Source organism: Arachis duranensis, chromosome 8 (assembly GCF_000817695.3).
Source record: "Arachis duranensis cultivar V14167 chromosome 8, aradu.V14167.gnm2.J7QH, whole genome shotgun sequence".
NCBI lineage: Eukaryota > Viridiplantae > Streptophyta > Magnoliopsida > Fabales > Fabaceae > Arachis > Arachis duranensis.
In genome coordinates this window covers 43,995,148-44,013,066 of record NC_029779.3, presented here as the reverse complement: position 1 = coordinate 44,013,066, position 17,919 = coordinate 43,995,148, and the positions used below count along the sequence as shown (strand labels likewise).

The following is a 17,919-nucleotide window of genomic DNA, read 5'->3' as shown; positions in this document are numbered from 1 at the left end:
GGGTATTCTACAGATGGAGGTCAAGATAACAGCAATGAGGATGCCCCTGAAAACAATCCTGCATACACCACTGTTTATGTTGGCAACCTTCCCCATGATGTATGTATAGTAATTGAAGAATGAAATGCTATCATTATGTTTCCACATACATTTGTGCATAACTTAAAAATTTCATTCCTTTGTTCAAGAAATATTGAAAAGCATGTAATTATATGGTTTGGTTTGTGCGAATCGTCTAAGTATAATCTTCTATGAGTTTTTACAGCATGCATATTTTTGAATGATATGTATGTAAAAACCCTTGTATTTTCTGTTTTCTGTATCATGATCCAGTAATCAGTTTGACATTTGATAAAACCAATATACCAAAAGAATTTGACAGTGTTTGCAATAGTATTTTGCTCCAATCTTTCCAACTGCACAAGTGCCTTGCTGCATGTGATTAGTGATATAGACATGCCTAGGGCTGCAAAATTATGACTGACTTGACCTTGGACTAGTGTAGTTAAAATTCAAGTTTGTTCTTGGTCTTGAACTTGACTGATAGCGTAGACTAGTCTAACAACATGTTTGGTTTTTCTGTTTGGAACCTTCCCAAACTCATGCAATGTCTCTGCAATTTGAAGTCATGGTTGAGATTTGAGTTAATTGTAATATTTGCATCTACTTATCGATGAATACAATATCAATAAGAAAACCTTGTACTGTGTTCTAGATAAATCATATTTATAATTATCAATGAATATCTCTGTCAAGACTGGCAGTAATGGTCTGAATGTTGGTCTGTCTTGCAAAGTTGCAATTTCTTGAGCACTTTGAATTGTTCTGTCCACATTTTTCTTGATAACTGATTCACCATATCTCTACAAATGTGGTATTTTGTTACAGGTAACACAAGCTGAACTCCACTGTCAATTTCATGCACTGGGGGCTGGAGTTATTGAGGAGGTTCGAGTTCAGAGGGATAAAGGTTTTGGATTTGTCAGATACAACACTCATGAGGAAGCAGCATTGGCCATTCAGATGGCTAATGGAAGAATAGTTCGTGGGAAGTCTATGAAGGTGAGAAATCTGCCACTTGCTGCTTATCTATCTATTTAGGTTCTTAAGTGAGTGAGGATGCCATCCTTCTTTCTTATTTGCCAGTAGATGATGATGTTTCTTACATGTTTAGACATTAGACCCATACATGCACCCATCCGTGCCAATGACCTGACCTCATCCGCAAAAGAGACGTCACATATAGGAGGGTTTGGGATTTTGATTCAGATGACAAGTCTATACATATAGCATTCATGTCAATATGTCATGGAATGATAGGACTCATTTTATTATTTTGTTTGAATTGAAAATGAAAATGAATGAGTTTAATGAAATTCCATGGTTGCGAAGCACACCAAAATTCGGCATGTTTCCGTGTTTGTGTGAATAAAATGTAATTTCATTGGTTTGTGCAGTGTTCATGGGGCAGCAAGCCAACTCCTCCTGGAACAGCTTCAAATCCTCTGCCTCCTCCTGCTCAACCATATCAAATACTTCCTACTGCAGGGATGAACCAAGGCTATTCTCCTGCTGAGTTGTTGGCGTATCAACGCCAGCTGGCCTTGAGTCAAGCTGCTGTATCCGGCCTTTCAGGTCAAGCTCTTCTGCAGATGTCTGGACAACATGGCCTAGCTCCTGCATCAATGGGTATAAACTCCGGGGGATCCCAAGCCATGTATGACGGATATGCTGGTAATTCATCAAGACAGCAGCTCATGTACTATCGCTAAACATGCTGGTGCACATTCAGAGTGTCCTTGTTGCATCTCATTTCTCTTGCTTCTCCACATCATGTCATTTTCCAAACTCGGCTTTTTCTTTTTAAATTGAGGTATTGTGGTTTGATATTTACTTTGAATTTTATCTCTTGTTGTAATTTGTATTGTTTGATCTTAAGTGGGTTTTATGACTAAGATAAAGGGAGATATCTATATGGGTTTTGCTAGAAAGGGTATTGAGTTTTTATGTTTGGGTAGTTTTCTTTAATGGTATTGTATATTATGACTATTAACTAAATTTTATGTTGATAATTTTATGCTTCTTATTTTCCTTTTTGTTGCCGCAAAAGGCGGAATATGTGCTCCTTCATGGATCAAATAATGGGGAATGCTGCGGTAGTAATTTGTATAAGCCAGAATACCCATTAGGAATTTAGGATACGCAAGCTTTCATTATTATGATGCATCACTTTAGATGTCTCTCATAACCGAACAATTTATGACAAGGATCACGGTTATTTTTTTCTACTCGCGATTTTAATTAATATCGTGAACAAAATAGTTGTAGCTTTTGGATATGGTTGCTTGTACATTTAGTCAAATTAATCGTTAAAAGATTACTTGTTCTTCAAGTTTGTCTTTGAAAGATTTTATTAATCAAATTGACTTTTTAAAGATTTATAAATTAATTATTTGTTTTTCAAAAATTTATAAATTAATTACTTGTCTTTTAGTTATTTGTTAACTTACATTATATACGACATTTAACATATTTAATTAGATGATAAACAAATATATTTATAAAGATTTATTAATTTAGTGTTGTTAAGTTATATTAGGATTATGGTTTATATATTTGAAAAATTTTCATAAATATAGTTAATTAGACATGTTATGTGTCATGTATGCTATCAATTAATATTTTATATCATTAATCATTGACGAAAACTATTAATTGAGTGGCGGAATAACAAAAATGATTAATTTATAATTTTTAAAGGATTAATTTAAATGATAAAAATTTTCAAAGAGAATTACCCTTTTGTCAAACTAATTTGACTATTAATCTTACTTTTTATTGGAAAAATGCAACACCATTAAAATTTAACCGTTAAGGTTTATGTGTTATAATTGTGTTTAATAGAAGTGTTTTTGTAGATATGTTTAATAAAAATATCTTTTTTATGGTTGTGTCTAATAGAAGTGTTTTTATAAATGTATTTTCTGGATGTATCTCTTTATACATATATTTAAAATATAATAATTAATTATTATTGATAATAAATTAGCATATAATATATTGATACCTATATTTTTTTTTTTCGATAACTATGATTGGAACTACAAGTACATTAGTTGACCACTAGATTAGTAATATATATTATATAATATAATTTCAAAGTTTTAAAATTTTTTGGGGTCATGGTGTACACTTGCCCGTTGCCCCCCTTAAAACCCGCTCTGTTCATAGATGCAACACCCTTGCAGACTGACCCATAATTTTTTCTTCGCACCACCCTTCTCTCACTAGTGACACTTCGATTGTTCTCGTTGCAGATCCTTTGGTTGCTGAAAAAGCTAAGAGATTAGGAGAGAATGAGTTTTGATTTTTGAAGATACTCGAGGTGGTTTAAGAAATTATGAGGGAGTGGAATAGAACTATATAACCGCGCATCTCTTTGAAAATGGGATGGACAAAATGACCTTTTTGGCGGAAAAGTATAGATACAAATGTTTAATTGGTAGTCGTCAAAATTACTTTTAGTCGGCAAAATAATAATAAAGAAATTTTACAATTACATTTATTTTTTTGGATGATTATTTATGTTATTATTTATTAATGTAAAAAATAGTTATTTTTATTTATGTTATGATGTGTAATTAGATGCACATATAACACTCATAAAATAATAATATATTAAAATTAAATTCAAATAATAAAGCCATAAAATTTAAGGTAAACTAACGTTTTACTTTGGTTCAGTTAACCTTGCCATGGAAACATGAGTCTCTTACACATACCCCAAATTGGTTTTAAAAAAAGTCTTGAATATTCTTAAGACATCTTTGTTAACAAATAATAATAATAATAATAATAATAATAATAATATTGAAGAACATAACAACGTCGTTTTCTTCGAATCCTCAAAGGAAAGAAGAAGAGCTAGGATTCAACAACGATGAGTCCACTCGAAATAAAAAAGAATCCCGTTAGGGAGTCAATGAGATATTTGTACAATGTGTACAATGGGCTGCTTATTTGGCCCAATATGAGTTAAAAATGAAAATTACCCACAAAATAATAAATTTAAAAACTATTATTTAGTTATTTCACATCAAATTTCAAATTTCAAATTTGTAAAAAACACAGTTAGTTATTTCAAAAAAAATAACCATCTAAAATCCTCCAATACTCTCTTCTTTTTCAACCGGCGGCCACCCCACCTTCATTAATAATCATCCCATTTCACCATCGCTACTTAGCTTGTCACACGCCACTCACCCTTAATAAAAATAACCATCCACTTAAGGATAAAAATAATCATTCGCATACCTAATGAATTGAACATCTAACATATTTTAATTATATATAACTAAACCCAATCCAATTAAAATAATCATCTATATAAAAATAAAATAATTATCCGCATACCTACTAAAATTACCATCCTAAATTGACCATTAAAATAGAAGAAGAAGATGAATAAACAGAAGAAACTATTATTGTGGTGAAACATAATTTTAAAGGATTAGTCATGATAAAAGCGACACTGATGTAGAGCATAGAGCTCAAATCATGAAAGAAGCTAATCATGCTTGGATCCGAAAAAGAAGAAGAGCATGGTGGTATAGGCTTGAAAGAATGGAAAAAAGAGAAGCCGATTTAGAAGAGAGGCACGAAAATAGCGGTAACAACGTTAGGCTGAGCGTCGGAAGACGTGACGCATCGGGTTGACTAGCGAAAGTGAGAACGGTGCCGGTAGGAGGATGCGACGGCCTCGGTATGGCCGGCGAAAATTTTAGTGACTCGAGATGAGAATTGGAAAAAATAACAGTAAATTTTGGACGTATATTAAAGATTACAGTAAAATTAAAAATAATCGTATACAGTGTGAATGAATTTAAATACTAGTTTTAATTTTCAAATTTTAAAATTTAAAATTAAATAATTAATTAATAATTTAATTTTTTTTTTAATTTATCGTACACATTGTACATGATTAATATAATATTAGTTCCAATAGGAATCATCAATTTCTCGTTTACTCTAATAATAAGGTAGAAGCTCATGTATGGTAGATGGCGAAGGAAGGGTGATGCTTACACGCGCGCTTGCTTTGCGTGTGACTTAACTCGCAATCATTCTCCATCTGCTTCTCAAGCAACACACAGCAGAGCCAAATTCACAGATCCCCCAATCCGTCAACGCCAAAATCCTTCGGTTTTTTATGAAACTTGAAACCAACCCTAACCCAATCCCATATACTTAGGTCACAACACAATTGCATAATCCCCTTTCTCGATCCAATTTTCACATATCATATTATATTATCCTTCTAATGTGATCGTTTCAGCTTCCTCTCTCTCAGATCCAACTTCTCCCTTTTCAGTTTCCTTCTTTTCTTAATCCGTTTCCTGTGGCAAACTAATTAACAGGTGTTTTATTTATTTATTTATTTATTTTGTTGATTGATTAGTTAAATTAATTAGTTTGGTTCTGTATCTATTTATTTATTTTTTTTTCGTTGTTGTTGTTGTTGTTGCAGGGGTTTAATTTAGTTGTTTTATTGGGTACTGAGTTTGGATTGATGTACAATGCAGAGAACTCGTAAAGCTCTTCTGTTGGAAAGAAGAGCTTTTGGTTTAGAAAAGCCTAATAAGAATAACACAGATGGGAGCAAACAACAACAGTTGTATAAAGTTTCAATCTCATTGGTATTTGTTCTCTGGGGCTTAATCTTACTCTTCAGCTTGTGGATTAGTGGCGGCCATGGTTACTCCGGTATCTATCTATCTGTGTTTTGCTCTGTGCTTGCCCCATTTTGCATTTGATGTGAATCACTGTACATTGTATTGTAGGATGGAAATGTTGGTTTTGGTTTAGATGGCAATGTGACATTTTTGGTATTCCTTGTGATTGAACTGAAAAGAAGTTGCTAGCAGGAGGGTGGGAATTATATAAGGGGATGGGGGGATATCTTGGAATAGGAAGGAACCAGGTTTATGACTTAGGAGAGTGTTGAGTCTCTCAAATACTCAACAATAGGAGAAATTTGGCCTCTCGAAGTGCGAACACATTGTACTGCTTCTTGCAATTTCAGTGTTACAATTTCATTGTTATAAATTCAGAGAGCATTTTCTTGTGCAATTATCCCTTATGAATACCAGGTTTGTTACAAAACGTTCTCGTTGTTCTTTATTAACAAGCATGGGAAAATTACCTGTTGAGAGCCAATTTCTCCATTTTGGAGTGAAATACCTTTTACTGGTATAATCCTGTGTCAACAACAAGCCTGTAAGACACCTAACCATAAAAGGTTCAATTTATAGTAGTTACTCTTTACTGGCCACCAAAGCAGCTTCCAAGATTTCTTCCTGCAATAAAAGCACTGTGATTCTGAGATACTGCCCCTCAACTGTTTTAAGTGTTTAGCCAATTTTTTCTGTTTCAGGATAAAGAATCTGATCAAATGTTGACTTTAGTTTATTAGTATATGTTATTAACTGCATTTTGGGTGTAAAAAAAAATATAATGTTTATATACCCTGTTCATCATTCATTCTCATGCATCCCTTTTTTTTTTCTTTTTTCCTTCCCTTTCTCTTATAGGCTATGATAACTATGTTGACATGAAATTCTGATAAATTTATTAATGGTATTGATTTTGAAGAACATCCACTTGGTGTATCAAACTGGAATGAAGATAAGCATGGACAGTGTAAAATATCTCATTCTGCTTTTGATTTTTTTATCAAAGCAAATGATGCTTACATTTCTTCTGAGGCTATACATGGTGTTGAGTCACTCCCCAATGAAGAGAGCCGAGATTTTGCTGTAACTGATCCTATTAACAAGGAAACTTCTCATTCTCCTGCTAGAGAGGAACCTGTATTGGAGAGTCATCAATCTGCTGCCAAACTTGAAGAAAATTTAACTTGGGATGTGCCTCTTGGTCTCGATGAATTCAAAAGCAGAGCAATTAGTTCAAAAACTAAATCTGGCGGTAGTCCATCTGTAAGTGTAATACATAGAGTGGAGCCTGGTGGTGCTGAATACAATTATGCTTCAGCAGCTAAGGGTGCAAAAGTGTTAGCTTCTAACAAAGAAGCCAAAGGTGCCTCTAATATCTTAAGCCGAGACAAAGATAAATATCTTCGAAATCCATGTTCTGCTGAAGAGAAATTTGTCGTTATTGAACTCTCAGAAGAAACCTTAGTAGATACAATAGAGATAGCTAATTTTGAGCACCATTCTTCCAATTTAAAAGCTTTTGAACTGCATGGAAGTTTGGTCTATCCAACGGATGATTGGGTTTTCCTTGGGAATTTCACAGCCTCAAATGTGAAGCATGCTCAAACGTTTGTTCTTCAGGAACCAAAATGGGTGAGATATCTAAAATTGAATCTTCAAAGCCACTATGGTTCAGAATTTTACTGCACACTGAGTGTGGTTGAAGTTTATGGTGTGGATGCTGTTGAGAGGATGCTGGAGGATTTGATATATACTCAAGATAATTTATTTGCATCTGGAGAGGGTAATGGTGACAAGAAGACAGTATCACTTCATCCTAACCCTGCTGAGAGTGAAAATATACAACAGAATGCTTCCGAGGGGATCTACTCTGACCCTGCTTCAGATATCTCTTCTGCAAGTCATGGAACTGTAAATAGTAATGTTCCTGATCCGGTTGACGAAATCCGTCAGCAAGTTGGCAGGATGCCTGGGGATACTGTTCTCAAGATTTTAATGCAGAAAGTTCGTTCTCTAGACTTAAATTTATCTGTCCTGGAGCGGTATTTGAAAGATTTGAATTCTAGATATATCAATATTTTTAAAGATTACAGAAAAGAAATAGAAGAAAAAGATATACTTCTACAGAAGTTCAAAGAAGACGTTAGGGAACTCCTTGAACAGCAGGATATTTTGGTATGTTAATTTCTATCTGGATTTTGTTGCCAACATCTGCATTTGGTTATGTAAGGCCATTGTTCAACGTAACTCGTTGAAATTTAACTTCCTCGCCCTTGCAGATCAAAGAGGCTAGTTATCTAAATACCTGGAAGTCCCATATTTCCATACAGATGGATCATCTTCTCAAAGACAATGCTGCTTTGAGGTAAGATCTTTTCTTTATGTGCTTTTTCTTAGTTAGCTCACTATAAGATGCTAGCTCAGATTTCATAATTGGCGTACTTGAGAAATCATCAAAAGTAGTTTCCGTGAATCTCCCTGCCTTGGTCTTTGTATTAGGTTTCTAGGAACCAGATCGGACTTGTCACTTTGGCCAGAAAATTAGTGAACAAGCCGCGGTCACCTAACCTAAGCACAACCAGCCAGTTATGGCGCAAAAATGTGAAATTTTTAGTAATAACATGGCAGCTTCAGTTACATACTGCAATTTTATTACTAATCATTCAGTATTTCAGCCTTACAATAATTGAACAATCACAATGCTCAAACCTACCATTTGTACAAAGTAGATTGAACCAACTATTCCCTTGTTTTAATAAGCCTTTAAGGAGAGCAAATAGTTATTTTATCCATAATCTACAACAAATTAAAAGAAAGTTCTTCCAAAGTGCTAAAATAATTTGGGTGTGAAATTACAGTTTTTGATAAAAGTAAAAAATTTTAAGCATTTATTAAATGCACCACTACGTTGTAGATAAAAAAAATTTGAAATCATTTTCGTTCTATTTGTTTGTTCTTAAATATTTTCAAAATAAATTATTTATCGTTATTATTATGTTTAAATTTTGAGTATGATGCAACATAGTTTTTAGGACGTGTGTATTAAACTGTGATTCAGTTCTTTTAGATTTTTAATTTTTAGTTTATTTTTAACAATTTTCAGATCTGAGGTTGAAAAGGTCAGGGAGAAGCAGGCTTCTTTAGAGAACAAGGGTGTAGTGGTCTTTTTCATTTGTTGTATATTTGCAATGGTAGCTATATTACGGCTAGCTCTGGATATGACTGCAAGTGTCTATAGAGTACTAAGTGTTAATAGAACACTTCATTCCATGAAATTTTGTAATGGTAGGTATCCCTGGTATCTCTTATTGTTTAGTTGTAGTGTTATTATTTTCATATTAACTTTGTGATATCTCATTTTTGAAAATATATTATTTTTGTGTTAGATGGTTAGCGAAAAGGCTGCTTCTATGTTATTAGACTATGGTTTGCTTTCAATTTGATTGGATACAGTTATCATTAAGGTTATAAATAATTGGCTAATAGATTAAAATAAGCATAAAGTTACGATCGAGTTGTATAGGGGTCGGGGAATTAAACAATTGGATTATTTGAATTAATTAGAGAATATTTAATTTCAAAAGAAATTATAAAATATTCAAAAATCAAGATTCAAATGTGGTGGACATTATTAACAAATCATTTACAAGTTACGATGAGTGAATTAGTGGTGAAGCCTGAATTGTTGATAACAATGCTTGAAATGGCTATAAATTATTATTTTAGTGTTATGAATTTTTGTTTCTTTTCTTTGTTCTACTTTGTTATGTTGAACTTTTTTACTTTAAAAAAAATATTTAATTTCAAACTTTTTACTATTTGCACCTGCTTTTTGCTTATGACCTCCTTATTTTTGCGAAGGCCACCTAAGAAACAAAAGCGAAGTATAAAAAGAAACTTCATTAACAAACACTAGTTTAGTTTATTCGTTATTTTTATACCTTAGCAAGTTTGAAATGTAGTTAGTTAATAAAAGTTGGATTGAACACTAGTCTTGAGTATACAATTTTTTGTTATACCTATAACACATTTTTTTGTCAATTTAAAATTGATGGAAACGTAATATATTAACTCAAAATACGTAAATAAAAAATTCTTCGACTACATATTTATTGATATTTAATTTTAATAAAATCTGGCATAGATAATTTTCACTATATTCTATTGTAAATTAATATTTAAATTGGTAAAATATATATCTCCTATTAACATTTATATACAGTCTGATTTTGTTTAAATTAATATCAATATTATTCAATCCTAACTCATACATAGGAGGAATCCACTTACGCTAAATGTGACTTACACCATCCAATAAATTCACTTTTTTCCTTTATTTTATTTATTTATTGGTCAGTAATGAATTCTTATAAGCAATCAGTTGCTTTCATTGTTGGTAGAGCATGGTTGTGAACCTTTTGAGCTTGCTTTTAACCACTACAATAAAAGATTAAGGACAAAACGGTAAACATTGATCTCACTTTCCAAGTTTGATAGTTGATATAGAAAGGGGATCTCCATAATCATTGGAGACTTGGAGTTTGAACTTGGACCCTCTGTGATTAGGCAAAAGAAGCATGCTGGCAATGAGCACAAAGGGTATCGAAGAAACAGTCAATGACAAAGCCCAAACCCCTTCAAGCACAGGCAAGTAAGAATGGACATTAGTTTATATTTCCCTTCTCAAGATGAAACAACGCTAAAAGGAGAGAAATAGTGTACGCCTGTACCTAGACCAAGCACATACTAACAAAACGATACTTGGTGGAAACATTTGATTGGAATACCATATGATCATCATCTAATTATAAATAAGTACTTCAATTTTAACATTGACTTATCAATAATATGTCATCTGATCAGATCACAATGAAAACGTGATCAAAATCGAAAAGAAAATAAACCCCCAGAAATCATCGGAAAGATTCCAACACAAATAAAGCCTCAAAAGAAATCCATTAACCCCTAGAAGATTATAGATGTTTAATAAAAGCATAATGCAATGGTTAAGATGAATATTGGGCGAAGAGTAAAGATTACACCTTTTGCAATAGAAAAAAAAATACAAAAATTAAAGACATCATGTACAATACACTACTTTCAAAATATAACTACAATATGCACTCTTCATCAAACATAACTCTTCACCAAAGGAATTCTCTTAATAAAATGACATTCGGCACTGCAGTCTTTTAAAAGTCCATTTGTCCAAATCAAATCTTTTGGGTGTTATTTTGGTGGTTTACTAGACAAACAAAAATACCAAAAATAAAGATGAAGAACCGGGAAACAGATCATCCCCATTGTATTAGAAATTTAGAATAATGCATACAGTGGTCGTTTAAACGAATCCGAGACAGGGTATCATTTTAGTAATTACAAGCATAATAATACAGTTTGTTCATCCAAAAAATAAGTGCATTCTCAACTAAATTTCTTTTAAAAAAACGGCTAATTAATAAAAGCAATGAAAGAGAAAAGAAAGAATATTGAGTAGAGAAACATGACCGATGCATTCAAGTCCACCCTGATGCCAAGCTTCAAGAAATTGAGACAAGACCCAAAAACATACACTAAATAAGCTATAGTCTTCTATGTACACACATTTCTCGACCTAAATTATCCTGCAGAAACAAAGAATTGTGACCTTAACCCTCAAAGGTATGAATGGGGCGAGAGCAGTCTCACCCTCCAAAAATGTATCAAAACACGAATCGTATGGTCAAGTGGTGGCCAGTCAGCCATTTGTTAAACTCTGTATCCGGAAGAACCTGGAGGAGCAGGAGGTAGTCGATTAGGTGTCCGTCGACTGCCAGAGTTTGCACCAGAGTTTACATCACCATTTTGTACAGGATCAATATGACCATTGGATGCTGATCTCAGTGAACCACTTCGGCTAACAGGGCCATTGGCAGCTGCATCAAAGGCTGATCTCCAGTCATCACCTGGACCATTGCTTCTTGGACTAGGACTACTATCTGTAAACCAAAAACCAGAGCAAAAAATGAAAAAGTAGTGATTAGTCAAAATAGGGAGATTGTAAAGCAGAACGGATTTGGTTTCAATAGAAAATAGGCCTAGGAGTTGGATTCTCTTAAGGTGCAAGATGCAATTTACAAAGTAACATAGGTAACCAGTCCACTAGCAAAACATTCAAGAAAGTGAATTCTATGTCAGAATCCATGATTCAGCAAGCAAATTCTTGATAGCATCCAAACCAAAAAGTGGCAATTTTGGGCACTTGAAAAAACCCCAAGGATGTCGCACTTAAAAAGTTTACCAGTTGACCACAAATCAAACATGTAATCCATTTAGAAGATGGCAGACACACCTGCACTACCATTTGACCAACTTGAGGCAGCAGCTGCTCGATTGTCATGAATACTCAGTTGCCTTGTCAATTTTGACAGAAGTGAAGATTGTTTCTGGTAGCGCTCTCGCCTGCTCTTGACATTTTGATCTTCTAGAAGCAACTGCTCAATCCTAGCAGTACTTTGAGCACTAATCATGAAAGATACTTAAAAAGTTTAGTGCAGGTGAAGTCAAAACAGCAATAATTATAAAATCATTGTTGAATTCTACAGAATTGCAACACCCACATGAGAAAGAGTGAAAGAGATGCAAGCAAAGAAAAACAGAGATAAATCATTCAGGAATTGAAAAGAAATACTTCATGATATTTACATTATTTTCAAAGTTGAATTTAACTAAAACATAGAGGAACCACAAAGGGGGGATCATCAGATTTTTTTTTTTTTAAATGACATCCCTTCAAAGATTTGTAGGAACAAAACTGACAAACAACAGGGGATGAATTAATGTTAGAAAAGAAAAACAAATGTGAAAGCATTAAAATATTTCTGTACCTGACAGAACTATATAATTGATTCAGCATGTCTTCTTTGGCTTTCTCAACTTGGCAGAGGACAACAGCCTGCGAAACAATCATCCAGAATTTGCATCAAGCATTAATATTGACAAATCTGAGAGGATCCACCAAATATAATATGGTAAGACAAAAGCTCACTTTTGGAACATTAGCAGCTAAACTGTTTAAAACTGCTTCAACATAGCCACGAACTTCTTGAGACATCCATCGTAGTTCTTCCTCTGGGTCAGCAGGTCTTCGGGCCATTGTTTCCTGAGATGGGACATAACAAACATAATAGTAGCCAGTCAATAATCACAGTTTGAGGATTGGCATTTATTCAGTAATTTAATTCCAAAATATGTGTTATCCAAACCCTTGCTTCTGCCCATCCTTCTCTGAAGTTCTATACTGAAAAGTTTGTTGCAAATTTTAGTCAGAAATGAACAAATTTACAAATAAAATAATTCTTGATTTGAAATAGATTAGACTCAGGAGCATGGAATGTTAGAGTTGGTCATGTCAGGTAGCATGGCATCTGGGAAGAAATAGTTTACCAAAACCCAAACCCAGTGTGTCAAGTTAGTCAGTTTCTTTATTTAGCAAATTCTGCTCTCCACCCTTTCTCCAGAGTCCAGACCATGTTATCAGTTTTGGAAATGTAAACGTTAATGAGTTTGCTGCTGTCATCCAATCACTTCTCCACTCATCCATTTGCAGGCATGAATCCTTATTTTTGTATCGGTTAGTTTCAATTCATCATCTTAATTCAACAGAACATGTTTTATGGCAAGGTGGCTTATCAAGCACTCAATCATTTTACAGCATATTCCAGAACTTACTCACCAAGGAACCATCAGAGTGGCTATGCCTCATAGATCCACCATCGGATGGCAATCTTATTTGTCCTCCCTTAGCTTTTATAACTTGGCTTATCTTATTGATCCATTCAACCTTATCAGCAGCACTTTCAGCCTTCAAAACAACAGCACTGTGGGCTGCAAGAGTACAAACATATCATAATTAAATTATTTCAATAAGATTTTCAGATATGAATATATTGTTGACAGCTATAGGACAGGAGGAATTACTTTTCAGAACAGTTTTATATGGAACTCTACTAGTGATTTTAAATACAAGGGTGACTTTGCTAGAATCAGCTGCATTGGATTTCTTGTCCTTTGAACTTTTAGACGGCGGATCATCTTCATCTGATGCCTCTTCAATGTTACACTCCTGCAGGGCAATTTAAATTAAATGACATCATAAAAATAAAAAGCAATTGTAAGCTTATGAAAACTATTGGTTATGCTTAACTCTCTACTTCCCACAGGCTAACATCACTATATCCTTCCATAATTATATAGATAAGGGTAAGAATATGCCCATAGTAAAATATACGCACCCTGACACAGTAGTAAGTTGTGGTGCTTAGAAATGATGAATGTGCAGAAGTAATAATAGCACTACATACCTCTAACGTAACAACACCACGAAAATGCCTTTCCTCTTGTTTTTTGGTGTACCCAAGCTGTAAAGTGAAAAGTTGAAGTATAATAAAATAAAAAATAACAAGATGTAACACATTGAAAAACATGATAAATGTTTGAAAATATTAAGAATCAAAATACATGAATAAAAAATAAATAATTAAATAGGAGGCAGAGCTTGGCACTATATCCCTTAAGTCATAATCCTATCGCATTTTTCGAAGATTTCCATAATCCTTTTCTTTTCTATCTAAACACCAATATCAATCATGGTATCCAGATCTAAATATACTTAAGGATCAAATCCCATTACATTTAGGGTGGTGCACTCCAATGTAATGGTTTGATGGTACTTCTCAATCTTACTAACTTGATATTCTAGTTTTTCACAAGTACCGAGTTAGTACACAAATTCCATTTAAGATTTATATAAATAAGAATTTCATTAAGATTTAAGGAATAAGAGTGGGAAAACTTAGAATATAATTAGCAATATTTTTAGAAGCCTCAAGATGCTCCTATACTTCTTGGGGAAGGTATTAGCTATTGTGAACTCAATGCCATATTAAGTCAAGAATGAGTCATCCTAGATGTGTATATTAGAACATCTAGGAAAACCTTTTATGTTTTCAACAAAAGGCTTATCTGGTTAGAAACAAATTTCAAGAAGAAATAGGCAGAATTTTGTGAAGATGCAGAAAATTGTTACTACGTTTAGTCAGGTTCAAGTGGGCAATATTCAAACGACCTGCATATCAACAAGATAACACAGAATAATTCAATCAATGGAGCCAGCAGGTACAAACCTTTCCTGTCTTCTCATTTAGAACAAACCATCGCCTGCTCCAACCATTAGTTTTGGCACTTTTCTTTAACAAATACCCTGAAAACAATGTATAAGATCCAACATTTCAACACACTCTGGATTTTAAAAAAAAAAAAAAAATATCAGAAAGTGAGAAACTTTAATAACAAAGCCAGAATGCATGCAAGGGGGGATCATTGAAAAAAGATTATTCTAACTACAATTAACAAGACATTTTTAAGGGGAAAAGTATCTTGGAGAACTTGCCAATTGCCACAAATACACTGTATTTTATGATATTAACATTGGTTCACGGGATTCAAAATTATACACATCAGATCAAAATCTTCTAAACCTATAAATCAACCAGATAAATTGAATCGCATTTATATTGAACCAAACAAATTCAGGTAGAATAATCATATGGACATCTTACTTTTTCTTTTTTATTGCTCATCCAGAGATGAAACTATTAACTATAAGCAGCCACATTGTAAAAATAAATATATTGCTAAGTGCCCTAAGGCACTCTTTAAGAAACAATAAATTGAAGATACTTTATAGAAAAATAAAATTTTTAAGTGACTGTATCAACATTTACAAAACACTTAGCACTTTTAAATCCTTTAGAGTGCCCTAGATAGCAAAACCTATGAAAGCATACAGACATTAAAGCTCCTAAAATATAAACTCCATTAAAACATGTTTACAAAAAATCATCACTTAAATATACAGCATATGACTTTTACATAATTGGTAGATCTACTAAACAGGGAAGATGTCATTCTATCAAATTTGAGGAAGTTTCCTACACACAACTACTTAGAGCATGTTTCTTTCAACAACCTAGGGAAGTACTTTACGAATTCAGTTGGAAAGCTTTGAGAAAGTTGAAATAATTTATGTGTTTGGTTAGGTTACGTCAAGAGAATGCTTCTTGTTCAAAAAGCGATAGAACAAAATTACTTTTATTTGTTAATATAGAAATAATAGTTGAGATCCTATCTTGAAAGTACCTCCTAGAAATGAATAGTAAATCCAAGAGCACCTACAATTACCTTTAGTTGCTGGAAGAGTAGAGTCAGTTGCAGGAAAAACAAAACACACACGTTGAACACTATACAAACTCATTTTCATTTTTCAGAACTTGCTTTTGGGATTTACAAAATGCAAACAACACAGGCACTTATAAAATGTTTCAGAGTTTGGAACAGGAGCATGTTTCTAGTAGCATAAAGCATGAAACAAACCTGCAGTTATTTCTCCTTCAGGACCTGCAGTCTTCAAACCAGAGCCTTCTTGCCCTTCTTTCTCTCCCTGTCCTGATTTGTCCTTTTCCTTCTCTTTGTCCTTCTTCTCATCCTTCATTGATTTCATGCTTCCACCAGTTTGAGGACTACTGGCCTAAAATAAGTTAACAAGTAACAGAATTAATCCAACAAAGCACAATCAGAATTGCAAAATAACAATCCATCCTATACTATTATCAGGATTGATTTAGAGCCCACTAACCCGGTTAAGAATAGATTGTTCTCCATCTTGCCCCTTTTTTGAGGATCGACCCCCCTTAAGTTCTTCCTCACGGCGTTGTCTTTCCATCCTAAGGTAAATGAGGACAATTAATAGATATAAATTACGAAGATACCAAGAATATTTTATATGCAAGGGGCGAAAAAATATGATGGTTAAATTTTTGTTTCTTGAAATACAGACATGTAAAATTTACAGTGTTAGACAGGTAGCTGATATATTCAGAATCCTGTCCTTTCCCATGTTATCATGGTGTGGCGAAAAATGCAAATAACAGAGAAAGATAGCACAGGGAGCAGATACTCCCTGAAGGAGGAGAGAATCTGTATCCACACACACACAAAAAAAAAGGGCCATTGTATCCAATTTACCTCCGTTGTACCAAACGAATGAAATGCTGGGGTGGCACAAATGCACGCTCCATATCAACAAGTGCAACCACCATTTTCTTTGCTTCATTTTTAAACCCTTCTAGTGCAGCCGTAGCAATTGCCACAACCTTTGAAAAAAGGTATTTCAGGGTTATTTAAAAATGAAAGGGGAAGTCCACTCCATATGACAGGACAGAGTTCAGAAGGGAAGAAAAGAATAGAGGAACCAAAAAGTAGATCAAATTAACCGTGACATGTAAAACAAAAATATGAAGTAGGAATGGAACAATGAAGTGCCATACCTCCCTCTTGAAAGGTGGGTATCTTCCTAAACCAGGTGTAGCATTGGCAGAAGCTGAAACAATATCTAGCAAGACACGATGCACCTAGAGCATAACGCCATGGAATCTTCGTTAGTAGGTAGAAAACAGAGGTGAAGAATTTCATCTAGTGCTATGTATAACATGGATAAAATATACTTTGTTCCGGACCCCTAACATTTAATTTGATTCAATTTTGTCCCAGACATCTAAAATAAATTTCAATATACGACTATTGATAATATTTTGGTAGTCAACAAGTGGTCAAATATTCTTTTTCCAATTTTACCCCTCCATATACACATCATCATCAATTCTCGTTCTACACCCCATCGACACCTATACTACTCTAACACCGCCAACGGAGTGAGATGGTAGCCCTCCTCCAATGCTTACAACCCGAATGCCATCAAAGTCATCAACACCCGCTCCCTCCAGGTTGGCCACATCAATTGCACTGTCATCGCCATCAAGACCATCATGCCCCCACCAACCTACCCTGCCAAATTCACATTTTTGTCCCTATCCCTTCTTTACCCACACTCATTGAACACATCTCCCAAACCATCCCACACCTCATAACCAAAATTGACCACTTGCTTACCACGTCAGACTCCATTGATATTGAAGAAACGTGTGCCAACATGGGGTTGAAGAGTGTAGACGAGATTTTCAGGCTTGTTGATGGGAGGTGGATGCAATGCAAGTGGCAATGGAGAGGTAAGGGTGGGGGGTGAATGGTGTGGTGGTGAAAAAAGAAGGGTGTTTGATTAATGAATGATGATGATGTGTACATTTGTTTT

General features: G+C 34.1%; 3 protein-coding genes across 4 annotated transcripts in view; 2 read left to right on the top strand and 1 right to left on the bottom strand.

Annotated features, from left to right (window-relative positions):
* LOC107463044 (RNA-binding protein 208) overlaps window positions 1–2,086 on the top strand; it is a 7,423-nt gene extending 5,337 nt beyond the window's left edge. For both annotated transcript variants that reach the window (XM_016081755.3, XM_016081754.3), the window contains exons 11-13: window positions 14–99; window positions 889–1,062; window positions 1,458–2,086. In XM_016081755.3, the coding sequence (XP_015937241.1) occupies window positions 14–99; window positions 889–1,062; window positions 1,458–1,772 (575 nt within the window). In that variant the 3' untranslated portion in view covers window positions 1,773–2,086. The remainder of the gene's footprint in view (window positions 1–13; window positions 100–888; window positions 1,063–1,457) is intronic.
* A 2,947-nt stretch (window positions 2,087–5,033) lies between these two features.
* On the top strand, window positions 5,034–9,117 carry LOC107463086 (SUN domain-containing protein 4). Its single transcript, XM_016081821.3, has 5 exons — window positions 5,034–5,417; window positions 5,528–5,763; window positions 6,652–7,907; window positions 8,012–8,097; window positions 8,836–9,117. The coding sequence occupies exons 2-5, from the start codon at window positions 5,577–5,579 to the stop codon at window positions 9,080–9,082; spliced, it is 1,776 nt and encodes a 591-aa protein (XP_015937307.1). The 5' UTR covers window positions 5,034–5,417; window positions 5,528–5,576; the 3' UTR covers window positions 9,083–9,117.
* A 1,884-nt stretch (window positions 9,118–11,001) lies between these two features.
* LOC107463028 (dynamin-2B) overlaps window positions 11,002–17,919 on the bottom strand; it is a 10,920-nt gene continuing 4,002 nt past the window's right edge. Inside the window, exons 11-22 of the mRNA XM_016081732.3 lie at window positions 17,099–17,182; window positions 16,797–16,924; window positions 16,408–16,495; window positions 16,146–16,299; window positions 14,897–14,973; window positions 14,075–14,131; window positions 13,692–13,836; window positions 13,447–13,598; window positions 12,760–12,873; window positions 12,599–12,666; window positions 12,064–12,233; window positions 11,002–11,710 (exon numbers count right to left, since the gene is read on the bottom strand). Coding sequence (XP_015937218.1) covers window positions 11,481–11,710; window positions 12,064–12,233; window positions 12,599–12,666; window positions 12,760–12,873; window positions 13,447–13,598; window positions 13,692–13,836; window positions 14,075–14,131; window positions 14,897–14,973; window positions 16,146–16,299; window positions 16,408–16,495; window positions 16,797–16,924; window positions 17,099–17,182 — 1,467 coding nt within the window. The 3' untranslated portion in view covers window positions 11,002–11,480. The remainder of the gene's footprint in view (window positions 11,711–12,063; window positions 12,234–12,598; window positions 12,667–12,759; window positions 12,874–13,446; window positions 13,599–13,691; window positions 13,837–14,074; window positions 14,132–14,896; window positions 14,974–16,145; window positions 16,300–16,407; window positions 16,496–16,796; window positions 16,925–17,098; window positions 17,183–17,919) is intronic.

What these genes read in the sequence shown, in the direction of transcription:
- LOC107463086 (XM_016081821.3), top strand. Translation starts at nt 5,577, where the DNA reads ATGCAGAGAACTCGTAAAGCTCTTCTGTTGGAAAGAAGAGCTTTTGGT. An exon ending in TTGAACAGCAGGATATTTTG is followed by an intron (nt 7,908 to 8,011) that starts GTATGTTAATTT and finishes TCGCCCTTGCAG; the next exon opens with ATCAAAGAGGCTAGTTATCT. An exon ending in AAAGACAATGCTGCTTTGAG is followed by an intron (nt 8,098 to 8,835) that starts GTAAGATCTTTT and finishes AACAATTTTCAG; the next exon opens with ATCTGAGGTTGAAAAGGTCA.